Source organism: Nerophis lumbriciformis, linkage group LG35 (assembly GCF_033978685.3).
Source record: "Nerophis lumbriciformis linkage group LG35, RoL_Nlum_v2.1, whole genome shotgun sequence".
In the NCBI taxonomy this organism is placed as follows: Eukaryota; Metazoa; Chordata; class Actinopteri; order Syngnathiformes; family Syngnathidae; genus Nerophis; species Nerophis lumbriciformis.
In genome coordinates, this window is record NC_084582.2 from 21,987,426 (window position 1) to 22,005,845 (window position 18,420).

Genomic DNA, 18,420 nt, shown 5'->3' on the forward strand with positions numbered 1-18,420 from the left:
CTTGGACTCGAGTCAGACTCGAGTCATGAATTTGATGACTTTAGACTCGACTTGACAAAATGTAAAGAGACTTGCAACTCGACTTAGACTTTGACATCAATGACTTGTGACTTCACTTGGACTTGAGCCTTTTGACTTGACATGACTTGACATGACTTGCTACTTTCCCCAAAATCCAAAGCTTAAAAAGTTATTTGGGAGCGCTCCGTATTTTTCATTTTCTTCATCTGTCTATCAGCGTGTTATTCCTGTCAGCTGGTGTGCTGTCAGTACAACAGCCAATCAAATTAGATCTACGTTGTTTTCATCACGCAGCATTCATCCAATCAAATTGCAGGAGAACCAGAGTTGTCCAACAATGTGCCAGTGATAAACAATTATGTTAAAGTTGGTTTCGTTCGGGTATAAAAACTACGACTTGGTCAACAAAAAACGAATTGCCGTATGCAAATCATGCAGTTCGAATATTACAGACGGAGACGCAACAACTTCCAACTTCGTTCGACATTTGAAGTTGCACAAAGAAGGGTAAGTTTTGAATGTAAGATAACATTTATTGGCTAAATAACGTGACTTTTATTTGCTGCGTAGTTAAATCAGTGAGGCTGCAAACTCACTGCTAACGTTATAACCATAGACATCTTATAAGTAGACGCAGCATAGAGCGCTACTGCCTACTGGCGCAGACGAGGCGCGGGGCCGCCATCTTGGAGTGGTGATCCGCTCCAGTCAGTGCAATTCATTTGGCAGGAGCAATGAACTGTCAGCGCATTTAATTCATCTTACCTCACTGAATATCACTGATTTGCACGGGCTTTTTTGTCATACGTGTAGCTATGATAACAGACACATGTTTTATTATTCATAGTTTGCTTAACAGTAATATAATATTCTTACACGCTATAAGTGACCAGACGTCCGAGATCAAAACTGGGAATATAATCCCAGAGAAGGGGGAAAAAAACGGTAAGCTATTTTTAAGTTGAAGAAAACAATATGATTAGGTTATATATACATATGCGTGTATCCTACATAAACAATGTATGAATACATTAGATATCTATATATCTTAGGGACCTATAGACTGTATCTCTGTTGCTTCAGCAGCAGAGAGTTAATTCTGTCTTGACACTTTGTATTGATATTTTCTATTACATTCTTCCCTGAAATGATAATGTTTGCAGTGATTGTTTTATATGTATTATTTTATGTAAGTCGCTTTGGATTAAAGCGTCTGCCAAATACTTAAACATATATAAACACCTGAAAGTCTTCATATCAGCTAAAACCACCAATCTGTTTCACTGGATTCAGAATAAAACCAAATTCTGTTTAACCCCACAATGTTAGTATTTGAATATTGTTACTTGAAGACTTATTCCTGGTTACAATTATACTGTTAAGAAAGTATTGTCTTATACTTTGCCTAAAATGAGAATGCATCATAATCAGTGGCGGCTGGTGAATTTTGTTCTTGGTGGGGCTGAAAGTTTGTAAACCAAACCCCTGTAGGGGCGTCATCCTCCTCCAGAAGATTTCTTTGTGATTTTCACATACAAATATTGAAGATCTTTGATCCTTCTCAACTCTGTGGTAATATTATTTTCATAAAATACAACCAATAGTACGTTAATGTTAAATCTTACTTGTGAAAAGTAATCCCCCGATTCCTATTTTCAACAGTCCGCTCATTTGAGCAGGAAAACGCTGAACACCATCTTTGTTTTCTACCTGTCAACTGTCAATTTAGGCTGCTCGCCGGCTCCTCATCAGCACTTCAAGATGGCAGCCAAATTGCTCACGTCACAGCAACCAATGCTGCGTCTACTTATAAGATGTCTATGGTTAGAACGTCATTGCAAGCACGGCAATATGTTGCGTCCACTGAAGTTTGCTACCTTATTCATACTTTTTGTCAAGTAATTTTTTTTTAAGCAGGGTTGCATGAGGTACCTACACATAACGTTACGTTAGTCAATGTATCACACACAGAAACGTAACGTTAGTCAATGTATCACACACAGTAACATTACGTTAGTCAATGTATCACACACAGTAACGTAACGTTAGACGGCGGTCAGCAGCACGGCGTATTTTAGCCACCTACAAAAAGACAAACATAGTCAAATAAAGGTCAGTTAAAATGTATACTATATTAAGACTATGTGTACATATTGCATAGGGTCCTGACATCTAAAAAGTACAACTCTGTTCATTGTTATGTTCATATATTTATGTTTTTCATGTGTACGCACACATCAACACACATACAGTATGAGATGAGATCAATGAGATAAGGTAAGAACAGGATAGAAACTGCAGTGGAACTAGTTACAATGCAATATGCCATGGAAATACAATGTTAACACTTTTGTGCAAATAAGTACAGTTGCACTTGTTTTTTTCAAATGTGTTTATTCTGTAAAGGAATGAGTTACATGTTTAAAATGACTGGTTAATAGTGCTATTTTGAAGTGCAATGTCAGCACTATCTTTTTCCCTGCAATTTCAAATGCACTTGTTTTAATAAATAAATACAGCGTTTTAAAAGCATACACAATCTGTGTAAATATATTAGTCTGTGGTTAAACGACTTGAAAGGACTCGAAACTCAAAATGCAGGACTTGGGACTTGACTTGAGACTTTCCAGTCTTGACTTTGGACTTGACTCGGACTTGCCCTGTCTTGACTCGGGACTTGACTCGAACCTTGAGGGTAAAGACTTGAGACTTACTTGTGACTTGCAAAGCAATGACTTGGTCCCACCTCTGCAATCTAGTGTAGATATGTACATAATTATAACCATGACGCTAACCAAATCCAAAGTTTATTTTCTTTATTTCTGCTTAGTGATTACTAAAATTAAAATCCATCTACTTAAATGTTTACGTAATTTTTTTACATCACCTTTTGTTTGTATTGATTGATTAGATCACATTATTTGCGTTGAAAATGTTTTTCGAAATTATTTTTGGCAACATTATTTTAATTATTTCTGATTTACATATTATTGTCTCTCCAGGCCAACTTGATTTGATGGACAGAAATATAATTTAACGCCGTCTGGTGGACAGAAAGAGGAATTAATTCTGGAAGACAGAATAAATATTGTGACTACTTCATGTGTCTTTTCTTTTAGTCAAATAAAGAAAATAGATTAATTTCCCCACGGGGACCAATAAATCTATCCATCCATCTAAATGGATGGAATTTTCAATATTAAGAAAATTGTACAGCACTAAATGTTCAATGGTCATTGTATTTATTCTATTTCTATTTGAAGTATGTGTACACTACACCTGAATAATTGTCATGTGTAGTAAATACGTACTTTTTGACATAATTCACAGTGTAATATTGATCCTTTACTGGCAAGACAGCAGTGTTTCCTGTTCTCTGGATATTTTTATTGCACCTTGTGCCTTTTTATATTTTTATTACCCTAAGGAAAAAAGCACAACTCTTTCTTTGATTGTTCTATACAAATACATGTGCAACATCATGTTGTGTAATGATGGTTGTGTAGTACTCCCAAATTGAAATGAAAAAAAAAAGTCTATTGGTTTTATTGGTAAAAGTTCCACCGAAGAAGACATACCTGAACAGGATGCGTAGAGAATGATCGACGGGGAAAGAAAAGACGGTTAAAAGTCTTTTGCCGTTCCTGAGATCACGACTGGACGTCAGCCATCTTCCTCTTGCGGTAGTTGAGCACCAGGCTGGAGGCGGTGAGCTGGGAGGCATGTCCTTTCTCCCAGCTCTGGAAACTGTTGAGGCCAAGCTGACCTGAGCGGAACAGAACCTTCTCGATACAGTCCAGACGGTCCACCAGTGCTGAAGTGTCCTTGTTGTAGGCATTCTGCGAAGAGTCCATGGTGCGTCGGAATCGGCCGATGAACGTCTGAATGAACAAGGGCGTGAAAGGTTACTGTTAGAAACATGTTCATCTGGAAAAGTCCAATCAATTGAGGCAGCACTTTTTACATCACTGACCTGCTAGTCTTTTATTGTATTTTAGTCATCTGCAAAAGGTAAACTGGTAGGCTGTAGGCTACTCGGAGCTAGCAGCTACACAACAGCTAAGCACACAATAGCACACAAGCTTGACATACATAATAAGTGTCCTTCAATGTACAATATTGCAGTCTGAAAAAGCACTTTGTTTTAGAAATATTTGTATTTGAATTGTCTTTACAACAAGGAAATGTACACAGTGTGACCACAGTATCTGCTCAGAGGAGGTGGACGGTATAACAAAAATAAACAAAACATAACAAAAAATTGTAAGCATACACACTAGGGCTGCAACAACTAATCGATTAAATCGATTATAAAAATAGTTGGCGATTAATTTAGTCATCGATTCGTTGGATCTATGCTATGCGCATGCGCTGAGGCTACGTTTTTTTTTTTTTTAAATCAACCATTATTTATAAACTGCAACGTTTACAAACAGCTGAGAAACAATAATCAAAATAAGTACAAAAACAGTACAAAACAGCGCCAGGGGGGCGCTGAGGCTACGTCTCATGAGGTGGCAGTAAGCCAACCAATGATGTGTCATGTGCAGCTCACGTGACGACGAGGAGATTTTTTTAAGGAAGCGAAGCAGCAACTGTTGTGTATTAACTTTCAGTGTTAGGAACTTCTTGGAGAGTGCATTTTCTGTGTTGTTTTAGGTGGCAACAGGCATTCATGAGTTCAGCTTTTTTGTGAGTAACATTACCGTTATGCCTTTGTTGCAACGCAGGGCTGATAATGTGTCTCCGGCACATTTGACTCCGTTTTGAGAGAGAAAACGCACGGTTACCAATTTCGACATAAACGTAACGGACAGAAATATCTCAGGTTCGTTTCATAATGGATCGATGTAGCCGGGCCAGATAAAGCTATATAAATCTATTTAGATTTGAGTGACGCTTTAGTATAACTAAACGTTATGAAGGTGCTGGAATATTTCATGCTATTATTCAGAGGCAGCCTAAAATGAATCCTTTATTATTCACAACAGAAACGTGTACAATATCTGATTCAGTTCTGATCTGATGAGTTAAATGTATGTGTTATTATTGCTGTATGTTGCATCCCCAATGTCCATTTATTTCATTTAGCTTTTTTTTTTAATGTGGTGGCGTATTTGCCTTTTACGTCAGAAATTATGGTGCCAGTATGCTGTTTTTCCCCCCCAATAAAATACTGGAAAGGATAGAAATGTAGTTTGTCTCTTTTATCCGATTATTAATCGATTAATCGAAGTAATAATCGACAGATTAATCGATTATCAAATTAGTTGTTAGTTGCAGCCCTAATACACACATATAAACATATTAAATTAAAGTAGTAATAACAGTGACAAGTGTATGAGAAATTAATATTGTAAAATAAATAATGAAATAAATTATAACAGAAATGGATAAAGCAAATTAACTTCATAATTAGAAATGATGGCACGCCATCGTCACGTTGTGACATTGCTGGTAAAACGGGTACTTACAAGCAGAAACAGTGTGGAGATAGAAAAGGGAGAATGGACGCATTTTGGCTTAAAAACAAACGATAAAGTGTAAGCCATAAACACTGAAGCGTCGCTCTGCAAGAGGTGCTTAGCTCTTATTCTGGTTAGCCGTTAGCTAGCTAGCGGCTAACGTCCATCCAAAGTCGGCAGTGTTTTAGCTACTTCAAAATCACTAATCCTCGCCGCCATGGCGACAAAAACCTACGTTACTTACAAGTATCATCCCTGCAGGACGAGGAATAGCTAAACTTGCCTAATGACACACCGTAGGAGAACACAATAGCTAACCGCTAACAGCAAGCTAGCACTCCTCAATGTAAACAAATGCCATAGGTGGGTTTACACAGACATCGACTGTAACAATACCAAGTACAAGAGTCGTACATAATTGATATTACAATGATTAAGTCAATATTTTTTAAGATTACAATATCTGTTTTCTTTTTTTATTGTTACCCATAAAATACGCCCCTCAACACAGGAGAACTTTAAGTATGGAGCTAAACTGAGGAAGGCAAAGCTCTCAATTCACCGGTCGATTTATGTTCTTATTCTCACTTATGGTCATGAGCTTTGGGTTATGACCGAAAGGACAAGATCACGGGTACAAGCGGACAAAATTAGTTTCCTCCGCCGGGTGGAGATAGGGTGAGAAACTCTGCAGGAGGAGCTCAGAGTAAAGCCGCTGCTTCTTCGCATCAAGAGACGCCAGATGTGGTGGTACAGGCATCTGGTCAGAATACCACCGGACGCCTCCCTGGGGAGGTGTTTAAGGTGCGTCCAACTGGTAGGAGGCCACAGGGAAGACCCAGGACACGTTGAAGAGACTATGTCCCCCGGAAAGAGCTGGACGAAGTAGCTTGGGAGATGGAAGTCTGGGCTTCTCTGCTCAGGCTTCGGATAAGCGGCAGAAGATGGATGCATGGTAGAAGAAACACCAAATACTGCTCTGGCTTCATAGGAGCCATATCATTTGTATTTGTGTGTTTGAATACGTTTATCTTCTTCCATTTTCATTTGTAACTGTGTTGGAATGTTATTTTATTAAACTTCTTGTTGAAAAACAGTGTTTCAACACAAAAATATCGAGTATAGATTGATCACTTTGTGCAAAAACAGCACAGCATTTATGTTCAATATGAATACTGTATCTTAGTAGTTTGGACAGTAATGTGTTTATACAAGTTTAGATTGGGGTATGACGTTTCTTAATGGGGAAAGACATTAATGGCTCTTGTTTTTATGTTAGCATTTAAGCCAGCTAGCGAGCTAACGCTAGTCGGTCCATAATTTTATCAAAGTGTGGTTGGTTACCAATCACAGCTTTTCGATCATTTTACTTTAATACGGTAACAATAACCATCAGGTGTTTTACAGCGGTCATCATTATTATCATTTATGTGCATGTAGTACAAACGCCAGCAGCTGCTGAAACCATTACAAATAATGACTACACTTGCAGCCTGTAACAATGCATGCATATAGCAATTATCAAGGCTTGCAAATGTATCGAGTTAATTTTCATCTATCATTCGATTAACTGACATATCGAAAATCGGCTCGGGTCTATTCGAGGTCTGCGATGGAAATGCTGATTTGAATTAGTCAGAAAGCGCAGCCGTCATAGGAGTGTGCATGCTAAGCGGGCCTGCTTCAGCTGATGACTAAGCCTTATTCGAGTCGTTTTCTTTTGTCATTCTGGTTCCAGATACCATGAGGAATAAAATAAGCAAACAGTTGACAAAAATTGAAGTTGTGTCAAGTCAAAACGGAAGTCTAAAACAGCACGTTTGTAAATACAAACAAGTATCAAATAATTATACTTGCATCTTACGTACACATACAAAATATCCAAGGCAGAAGGGCATTAGACAGTATCCAGTAACAAACGTGTCCAAAAGATTCAATTTACTGCATCATGAGCTGAATCATTGAATTTTAATTTTATGAATTATTGTGGCCACTAAGTATCGCCAGAAAAAAAAACAATAGCCTTTCTACTTCAACTTAAAGACAGCATAAGTCCATGGTAAATAATAAATAGGTTAGTGTTTTTCATACATTTCATTGTTTTATGTTTGATTAATGTAATTTGATAAAACATTTTCTAGCATTACACACAATAAAAAAACAATTATTTAGGGTATTATTGTGTCAGTATTGTATCGGAAGTGAAAAAGGTCTATCAAAACAACTTTAGTAGTGGGTGACACATTTGATTTTGTCGTCAGAAGATCTTGGTTTAGTTTCCTCCCCAGTCCATAAACATGTTCACTGTATATACTGTGTATACTGTATATACTGTTATACTATTTCATATTGCACTGGTACTGTATGTGACTACTGTACTTTTACTTGTACTGATACTTCTACCATAACTACTGGGACTTATTGTGCAACTTATTGTCTTGTAATTAATGTACATCAGAGCTATACAAATTGTTGTATTTTTTTTTTTATTTAGTGTATTAGATTCAGCAACTAGTGTTTGGATCCCACTGTACACAATATCTGAAGAGTATAGAAAAAAACATTTCACTGTGGTGTATTCTGCATGTGACGAATAAAACCCTTGAACCTTAAATGTTCCATAGCTGTGAAGGCTTGTTTACATGTGGTCAATAAAGTGAGTTTGATTGACATAAACCCTTTTAAAGTTAGTTAGCCTTGTTAAAGTTTATAAATAATATATAGACAAAAAAGTTTTTATCATATTTTGTTTGATAACGCCACATTTTTGACGGAAAAATTATTTTGTCATGAATAAATAAGTAAGAGTGAGGTTCCACAGCGATATTACAAGCTACATGTTATGTTTGTGTGTTACCTGAAGCAATGTCTGTGCAATTTCTGTGTTCTCTGGACTGTCAAAGTGCAGCATCTGTGAGCCCAAGCCATAGTAGTAAGGTCCCAGCTTGTGAAGATCCACCACAGTGGGGTCAGCGTTGAACACCGTCCTCCATCCTTCTCTGTAGACCTTTGGCAGCTCCACAGACAACATCCCTTTGTTCTGTTCATACAAACCCTTGGAAAGCCACAGCGGAAACTCCATTTTTGTGCCCTGAGATGGACATTTGATTTTGTTAGTGCCAGAAGAACTGTCACACTTTCTGGATCTCACACTGTAGCTACACACAAGAAAAGTGGTTTACCTACTTTAAAACACTCACGCTTGCCTCCATGTCGAAAATACATTTTTTACAAGTATCGATAGTAATTATACCAAATACAAGAGCCATATCTCGTCGATACTACAATGATTACATCGATATGTTTTATTATCTCAAAATCTTTTATATTTTATTGTTTATAAACTCAGGAAACACTTCCTCGGATACAGGATAACTTTATTTATGACCGATTGATTGATTGATTGATTGAGACTTTTATTAGTAGGTTGCACAGTGAAATACATATTCCGTACAATTGACCACTAAATGGTAACACCCGAATACGTTTTTCAACTTGTTTAAGTCGGGGTCCACTTAAATTGATTCATGATACAGATATATACTATCATATATACTATCATCATAATACAGTCATCACACAAGATAATCATCAGGGTGTATACATTGAATTATTTACATTATTTACAATTCGGGGTGTGGAGGGGGGGGGGGGGGGGGGTTAGGTTTGGTTGTTATCATTAGTCATCAACAATTGAGAACAGAGAAATGGATATTGAAACAGTGTAGGTCTGACTTGGTAGGATATGTACAGCTAGTAGTGGACATAGAGAGAGAGAGTGATCAGAAGGCATAAGAAAAGTATCTACATTTGATTGTTTACATTTGATTGTTAACAATCCGGGGAGGGTGTTAGTTTAGGGTTGAAGTTGCCTGGAGGTGTACTTTTATTGCGGTTTTGAAGGAAAATAGAGATGCCCTTTCTTTTATACCTGTTGGGAGCGCATTCCACATTGATGTGGCATAGAAAGAGAATGAGTTAAGACCTTTGTTAGATCGGAATCTGAGTTTAACGTGGGTAGTGGAGCTCCCTCTGGTGTTGTGGTTATGGCGGTCATTTACGTTAAGGAAGTAGTTTGACATGTACTTCGGTATCAGGGAGGTGTAGCGGATTTTATAGACTAGGCTCAGTGCAAGTTGTTTTACTCTGTCCTCCACCCTGAGCCAGCCCACTTTGGAGAAGTGGGTAGGAGTGAGGTGGGATCTGGGGTGGAGGTCTAGAAGTAATCGGACTAGCTTGTTCTGGGATGTTTGGAGTTTAGATTTGAGGGTTTTGGAGGTGCTAGGGTACCAGGAGGTGCATGCGTAATCGAAAAAGGGTTGAACGAGAGTTCCTGCTAGAATCCTCATGGTGCTTTTGTTGACCACAGAGGAGATTCTATAGAGAAATCTCGTTCGTTGGTTGACCTTTTTGATTACCTTGGTTGCCATTTTATCACAGGAAAGATTAGCCTCTAGAATGGAACCTAGGTAGGTGACCTCATCTTTCCAGGTGATAACAATGTCACCCACTTGTATAGTGAAGTCATTGACTTTCTTAAGGTTGATGTGGGACCCAAACCAAACCAATGTATTACCCTGTAACTACTTAGTATCCGATCCATACCCAAATTTCACCCAAAACGTGTGTAAAGTATCCAAACAACAGAAGAATAAGTGTTTATTACATTTTAACAGAATTGTTAATAGAACCTGTTAAAACACAAAAAATGCAGATATTAACAGTAAATGAACAAGTAGATTAATAATCCATTTTTGACCGCTTGTCTGCCATAATTTTGACAAAATAATGCAATGGGAAATGACACAATATGTTACTCCACACATCAGCAGCCAAATTAGAAGCCCTTGTAAGCCATGTGCTTAGTCACTACTAAAATAAAAAGTTGTTCACTCTCTTGTTTAATGCCTTTTTTAAAGTGTCAAAATACATTTTGGTACCGGTACCAAAATAATGGTAACCGTACAATCCTAATACACACAGACAGATTGTTGTTGTTTATTCCTTTTTTTTTGCAATCACTTTTCTGGTTCATTGTTCTGATACACACAGTCGTGGTCAAAAGTTTACATACACTTGCAAAGAACATAATGTCATGGCTGTCTCGAGTTTCCAATAATTTCTACAACTCTTTTTTTTTGTAATAGAGTGATTGGAGCACATACTTGTTGGTCACAAAAAAACATTCATGAAGTTTGGTTCTTTTATGAATTTATTATGAGTCTACTGAAAATGTGACCAAATCTGCTGGGTCAAAAGTATACACACAGCAATGTTAATATTTGGTTACATGTCCCTTGGCAAGTTTCCCTGCAATAAGGTGCTTATGGTAGCCATCCGCAAGCTTCTGGCAAGCTTCTGGTTGAATTTTTGACCACTCCTATTGACAAAATTGGCGCAGTTGAGCTAAATTTGTTGGTTTTCTGACATGGACTTGTTTCTTCAGCATTGTCCATACGTTTAAGTTAGGACTTTGGGAAGGCCATTCTAAAACCTTAATTCTAGCCTGATTTAGCCATTCTTTTACCACTTTTGACGTGTGTTTGGTGTCATTGTCCTGTTGGAACACACAACTGCGTCCAAGACCCAACCTCCGGGCTGATGATTTTAGGTTGTCCTGAAACTGAACTTTTTCATTGTCCCATTTACTCTCTGTAAAGCACCAGTTCCATTGGCAGCAAAACAGGCCCAGAGCATAATACTATCACCACCATGCTTGACGATAGGAATGGTGTTCCTGGGATTAAAAGGCATCACCTTTTTTCCTCCAAACATATTGCTGGGTATTGTGGCCAAACAGCAAAATGTTTGTTTCATCTAAGGCTGAAACGACGCGTCGACATAGTCGACGTCATCGGTTACGTAAATACGTCGACGTCATTTTTGTGCGTCGGCGCGTCGCATATTTACGTCACACAACTGTCATGGCGGAGCGCAGAGCAAACGATGCGAGCGAGGGGAAAAAAAACACGCCAAAAGTCGTCAAAAGTGTGGGAGTATTTTAATAAACGGCATAATAATGTTGTTTTATGCACACTGTGTCGAGCGGAAATGGTGTATCACAGCAGCACAACGGCTATGAACGAGCATCTAAAAAGAAAACATCCGACAGCGTTCTTCCCATCACCATCAACGAGTCAATCATCCGCGTGAGTATACGTTGTCATTATTACACAAAAACATGAATGTGTTATTTGTATCTGCGTTGTAAATTCATAAACTAAAGCACCGTTTTGCTCTGAGAGGCGCGTTTGGCGTGCCTGTTCAGTGTTTACAAAGACGCGCTCCTCTTTAACGCTAACGTTAATAAGTTGTACAAATACCTTTTACAACATTAACAGTTACATATACTATCTTTAACGCTAACGTTAATAAGTTGTGCAAATACCTTTTACAACATTAACAGTTACATATACTATCTTTAACGCTAACGTTAATAAGTTGTGCAAATACCTTTTACAACATTAACAGTTACATATACTATGTACAAACGAACAATTAACTTCACTTTAATCATACTATCGTTGTGTTATTAACCCAATTTAACAAGATAATGTGTGTAGTTTAATTAACCTTTTGTATTAAAGTAAGCTGTATTTGGGTATATTTAAAATGAAAATTAATTGTTGTCTCTTATGTTGCAGCAAACGACAAAGCAGTGTCCAGGATTTTCCAAAGAGGCATGGGACTGAATGCACACCCCAAGATGGCTACACACTACCATCAAGAACCCACTTCACTAAGCTTATGGAGCAAAAATACACAAAGAAAATGAATGAAGTCAAAGCAATCCTGAAAAATGTGAAAGGAAAACTGACACTCACAACTGATGCATGGACAAGTATGGCCACTGAAGCTTACCTTGGTGTCACCATTCACTTTGTTAATGATGAGTGGGAGCTTGCCTCAATTAACTTGACAACAATGCCCCTCAATGAAAAGCACACTGCAGAAAACATTGCCTCTTGGATTGAGGATGTTGTCAATAAGTTTGAAATAAACATAAAACTAGTACAAGTCATTGTACATGACAATGCTGCAAATGTTGTTGCAGCTTTAAGAGTTCTTGAGGAAAGACATGGTGTTTCATCCCTCAGATGTGTTGGCCATACTCTACAGCTTGTAGTTAACCATGCTCTAAAGGACAACCACATCAGCAGAGCTTTAGGAGCAGCAAGAAGTTTGGTCGAGCACTTCAGAAAAAGTGAGCTATCCAGTACAAAACTAAAGGTTAAGCAAAAACAAATGGGTTCTCCAGACCACAGCCTCATACAAGATGTGTCTGTGAGATGGAACAGTTCCTTTTACATGATTAGTCGCCTGCTTGAGCAGAGGTGGCCAATAACAGCAACTCTGTCAGATCCGGAGGTCACTCAAAGAGGGAAGCATTTTCTGGATCTTAAGGTTGACCAGTGGAGCTTGCTTGAAGAACTTGAACAAGTTCTGAAACCTTTTGAATGTGCAACTGTGTACCTGAGTGGAGAATCTTATGTAACAGTTTCCGCTATCCCTCTGCTGGTCAAAGGGCTTCGGAAGGCTACACAAACTGCTTTTGAAAATGCATCAATCAAGTGTTTCCAGGTCACTGCTGCACGTGAGATAACATCCAGGTGGGAAGCCGAGACCACATTCAAAGATGATGGACCAAATGTGTGCATATTAGCAGCTGCACTTGACCCACGATTCAGGAAGCTGAAATTCCTGACTGCAGATGAGTGTTTAAAAGTTCAATACAAGCTGCATGCAATAGTTCTGGAGGAGAAAAGAAGGGAAAAGGAGACACACGCTCAACAGGGCACAGCAATGCAAGTGGAAAGACCAGATGCTGACAGGCGGCCTGTATCTTTACTAGACACACTTCTTGGCTCAGATTCAGATGAACTCAGCAACAATGAGGAAGACAACAATGACAGTAATGATGCTGAAATGGTCAGAAACGAGTTAGTGTCTTATTTTGGAGAATCCCCCATTTCCAAGGATGAAAACCCATTAAAATGGTGGAAAGAACATCAGGCAAGGTTTCCAAATCTGGCAATGCTGGCTCGGTCTTACCTCTCAGTTCCAGCCACATCGACCCCTTCTGAGCGCCTATTTTCAGCTGCTGGGAATATTGTAAACAAGAAAAGAACCAGCCTCACCCCAGAGCATGTAGACATGCTGACCTTTCTTCATTACAACTGTTAGTCACTCACTGGAATGAGTAGAATTGGTTATAGTGTACTGTGTTGGACTGGATGTTTATTTTGCACATTTTAAAAGCAATACTTAATGTTTACAGTGCTCCAGAATATTTAGATTGGCACAAATGTTTACAGTGTTACAGAATGTTTTGCCATGTTTTCAATGTTGACTGAGTGGCCATACTTTTTTTTTTTTGTAAATAAAAGCCATGCCTTTTGAAAAAACTGGCCTAAATTTATTTTTTTCATCTTAATTTTAAATTTAAAAAAAAAATCGGTAAAAGGAAAAATAATCTATAGATTAATCGAAAAAATAATCTATAGATTAACCGATTAATCGAAAAAATAATCTATAGATTAATCGATAGAAAAATAATCGTTAGCTGCAGCCCTAGTTTCATCTGACCACAGAACTTTCCTCAAGAAGGTATTGTCTTTGTCCATGTGATGTCAGATGAACAAAAATGTAACTGTTTGGTCACAATACCCAGCAAATAAAAAATAAGAGTTGTAGAAATTATTGGAAACTCAAGACAGCCATGACATTATGTTCTTTACAAGTGTATGTAAACTTTTTACCACGACTGTAGTAGTTGAAGCATACACACACCATAGTGTAGTAGGATTGTGTACTCACATTTTGGTCTTCTCCTCATTTTTGTTGTAGTTTAGTTTATACTTTTTGTATCCATTAATGCATTTTATTCTTACTTATTTGTGTGTTTTCTGTATTGTTAAAATACTTTTGTCCTACAGTGAAAACACAACAAAAATACAATTATAACCAATATTTTAGAATAACTCCCACCAATAAAGTAATATTTGTTTAAATATTAATTATTTTTTATCCACATGTTATATTATATTATAACAGATACTAGTGATTGTTACCTTGATAAAGGTAAAAAAAATATAAATAGTGACATGTGTTTGAAATCCTTTAAGCCTTCAGATAAGATGTGTCAATATCAAAATTTTATGTTGAATCACTTTTTGGCTGGCAAGACTACATTAATTAAATGAATACATCCAAAACACTTAAATAAAATGTAAATAAAATAATATGTGCATGAAGAAAGAACAGTAAATATTTTATGTAGCTTGAGAAAGAGGTTAGCACATCAAAATTGGATCAATAACAGCTCTTTAAAATCTCACTATTACTAAAGAAATTACAAACGCTGTCATTTTTCAGACAGGATAACGGCTTAAATAATGTCAAACACATACCGTTAAAATAACTACCGATATAAAATGTTTGTCTTAAACGTAGTTATCAGTTGTGGACAGACAAGCCCCAGCAGTGCAGCTTTGACAGGGAATCAATTTTTGGCACAACAACTTCAACGAGCCATAAATCCCATCTCTGCAACATCCATCCATTTTCTACCATTTCGCAACAAACTACAATGCAAAAATAACGTAACGCAACATGACAACGTAGCATGACATAACCGACAACGCAAACTAGTGTAACAACCTGAGTTCCCATTGTCTTTAAAGTACCACGCCTGTAAGGTGATTGGCGAAGAGGGAGGACGTGTTCGTTGTTGCGGAAATGAGGGATGAGGATAGACGTGCATGTGGAAGCCCTTCAAATGATTTTTTCAAACTTAAATTTAACATGGAGGTTGATTGCTGTTATATATGTGGAGCTGTAGAGCAGTGGTTCTCAACCTTTTTTCAGTGATGTACCCCCTGTGAACATTTTTTTAATTCAAGTACCCCCTAATCAGAGCAAAGCATTTTTGGTTGAAAAAAAGAGATAAAAAAGTAAAATACAGCACTATGTCATCAGTTTCTGATTTATTAAATTGTATAACAGTGCAAAATATTGCTCATTTGTAGTGGTCTTTCTTGAACTATTTGGAAAAAAAGATATAAAATAACTAAAAAGTGCCCTCTTTGGGGATTGTAATAGAGATCCACCTGGATTCATGAACTTAATTCTAAACATTTCTTCACAAAAAAATAAATCTTTAACATCAATATTTATGGAACATATCCACAAAAAAAATCAAGCTGTCAACGCTGAATATTGCATTGTTGCATTTCTTTTCACAGTTCTTTTTGACAGACATTTTAGTGAGAAACCCGAGCTTGTGCTTCACCGAGTTTATGAACTTACATTCATATTTTGTTGAAGTATTATTCAATAAATATATTTATAAAGGATTTTTGAATTGTTGCTATTTTTAGAATATTTAAAAAAAAATCTCACGTACCCCTTGGCATACCTTCAAGTACCCCCAGGGGTACGCGTACCCCCATTTGAGAACCACTGCTGTAGAGGATGTCAATCATCTGTTGTAGAATGTGACAGTGTACATGTGTTTTGGGAGGAGATCAGAGACTGGCTGAAAAACAAGGGTGTGGAGATGTCCCCATTCTCTACAAAAGAGATCAAATATGGTATTTTTTTAAACGACTTTAACATTGTCAACATTATTATGCTCCAGGCAAAATGTTTTTTACATAAATGTCGATTTATGAAAGTAAGGCCTACATTTCCTAATTGGCTTAATGATCTACTCTATATTACTTGCAAATGAGACTCTGAGTTTGCATGTTCTCCCCGTGACTGCGTGGGTTCCCTCCGGGTACTCCGGCTTCCTCCTACCTCCAAAGACATGCACCTGGGGATAGGTTGATTGGCAACACTAAATTGGCCCTCGTGTGTGAATGTGAGTGTGAATGTTGTCTGTCTATCTGTGTTGGCCCTGTGATGAGGTGGCGACTTGTCCAGGGTGTACCCCGCCATCCGCCCGATTGTAGCTGAGATAGGCTCCAGCACCCCCCGCGACCCAGAAAGGGATAAGCGGTAGAAAATGGATTACAATTATCAATCAAATCTTGGAGGATGATTAAGAGTACAAAAGCCCTTAAATTTATATCTTTGTTAAAAACATTTAAAGTGATTTTGGTAGCTCTTTTTGTTTTCATATTTATTATTGTTATTATGTATTCATATTTAATACTCCATCTGTATTTGCTTTTGTTTTCTTTCCTTGATGTTAAAAGTGCCTTGACTTGTGTGTGAATTATAAATGTATTGTTATGAGAGTAGCGTATGAGTGTGTGTGGCCCTTTAACAGGTGACAGCATGTGAGGTGAGTGACGTCAGTGAGTGTGTGGGCGAGAGAAGAGAGGGAGCGCAAGCGTATGTGCGGGCGGGGACTAGTGTTGTTGTGTGTTGAATTGGCTGGGGGCAAGCGATCAATAAAGCAGGGTTTGCAACTAATCGCCGGACTCATCATTCCCCTGAAGTCGTCCGCTGTCGAGACCCACTGCCGGGTAAAGTGAAGGGTGTTGCCCCGAACATACATCGGCCCTGGAGAAGTGTCTCCCCTGCGCTTTTCGACTACGGTCTGAGAGCAGGAAGCAGGAAAGGTGCAACAGTATGTTTGTTGTTCAATATAATCTTTAAAAAAATAAAATAAAATAAAAAATGTGGAAGGAACGAGGTAAATTGAGCTGTTGCTCAATACAAGTTTAAAAAGAGCTTTAGACTTTGTGTGCACTTCTTCTGAACGCTACAATAATACAACGCAAAACAACATAATGCAACACAACATAATGGATGGATTGATAGATAAAACACACACAGGGTCTCATTTTAATAAGATAGTCAATCCCTGCCTAAATGATTTCAAATTTTAACGAGATTAAATAGTTAAACGTGTTTTGCTTGGGTGACGAGGGTTGTATATGTGACTGCTCAAACACATTTAAACAAAAAAAGGTAATTTTCTCAGAATTTCCATACGAATGTACTAACTGGGAAGCACATTTCGACGACACATTAATGAGGATGGCCGGAAAAGCCAATAATTTGCTTTGTTTGGGACATGATTGTGTGCATGGACTAACACTTTCTAAAATAAACAGCGTTTGTATTATCCACGTAAAACTATTTCTTCTGACTAAGGGGTGAAAAATAAAAGATATATGTTTCTACTCTCCGCTTTGTCTGTGTGGTGTCATACCTCCGGGATGTCCGACGAGTCGCTGGACTTCTCCAGAAATCCAAGCCGGGGAAAAGTCACTTGTGTGCAGATGGGAAGTCGCTCATGCGAGAGCAGAATGTCGTCCAGGGAGAAGAAATGTTCTTCCATGCACACTCCGGGTTGGACGGGAAGATACGACAGTGTGTCCATCTTGTTAAACAGCCGCAGCAGAAGGAATGAAAATTTAAATCCGTAAGTGACGCCACTACAATCTCCACTTCCGTGTTTACAACTATTACTTCCTGCTATTTTGGCGCCTGCTGCTATGGACCAATGAGAACGCTTCTCTTGCGCAGACCAAAGGAATGGATTCGATCTGGGATTGAAAACGAAATGTAGCTGTTTGTAGTCATTTGACAAACAAATAATGTAGCTAAAATGTGCGTATCATTCGTGTTTCCCATTTAAAACCACCACTAAAAAAATAACTGTATGTGTCTTTTTTTTTTTTTTTTTGGTAAAACATATATCAATTTAATCAAATTAAAACACCGACACCATGCGCATGTAATCAAAACCCATTCGATACGCCGAGTTCACCCGGAAGTAGTATGTAGAAGACCGAGGAAGTCCAAGAGAAATAAGAATACAAATATTGGTAGGTTTGGAGGTTTTGTCTGACATAATAAAACGTTTGTAAAGCGGCAAAAGGCATGCCAAAATATCAACCCTATTAAAGCAATTGAAAACTTGTAAAATATCCGTTACAAACTACTTCCGGGTGATCAACTACAGCAGTGGTTCCCA

At 37.9% G+C, this 18,420-nt stretch overlaps 1 protein-coding gene across 1 annotated transcript; it reads right to left on the minus strand.

Moving 5' to 3' along the window:
- Positions 1-3,371: 3,371 nt before the first annotated feature.
- gins3 (GINS complex subunit 3) lies at positions 3,372-18,210 on the minus strand. Its single transcript, XM_061927980.1, has 3 exons — positions 17,653-18,210; positions 8,344-8,577; positions 3,372-3,902 (listed from the first exon to the last, which is right to left on the minus strand). Exons 1-3 carry the CDS (start codon positions 17,821-17,823, stop codon positions 3,672-3,674), a joined length of 636 nt encoding a protein of 211 aa, XP_061783964.1. The 5' UTR covers positions 17,824-18,210; the 3' UTR covers positions 3,372-3,671.
- Positions 18,211-18,420: the final 210 nt, after the last annotated feature.

Bases quoted from the DNA above. Each gene is read 5' to 3' on its own strand.
- gins3 (XM_061927980.1), bottom strand. From the start codon at position 17,823: ATGGACACACTGTCGTATCTTCCCGTCCAACCCGGAGTGTGCATGGAA. The intron at 8,578-17,652 runs GTATGACACCAC...TGTCCATCTCAG, and splicing joins ACTCGTCGGACATCCCGGAG to GGCACAAAAATGGAGTTTCC. The intron at 3,903-8,343 runs GTAACACACAAA...TTGTTCATTCAG, and splicing joins TTGCACAGACATTGCTTCAG to ACGTTCATCGGCCGATTCCG.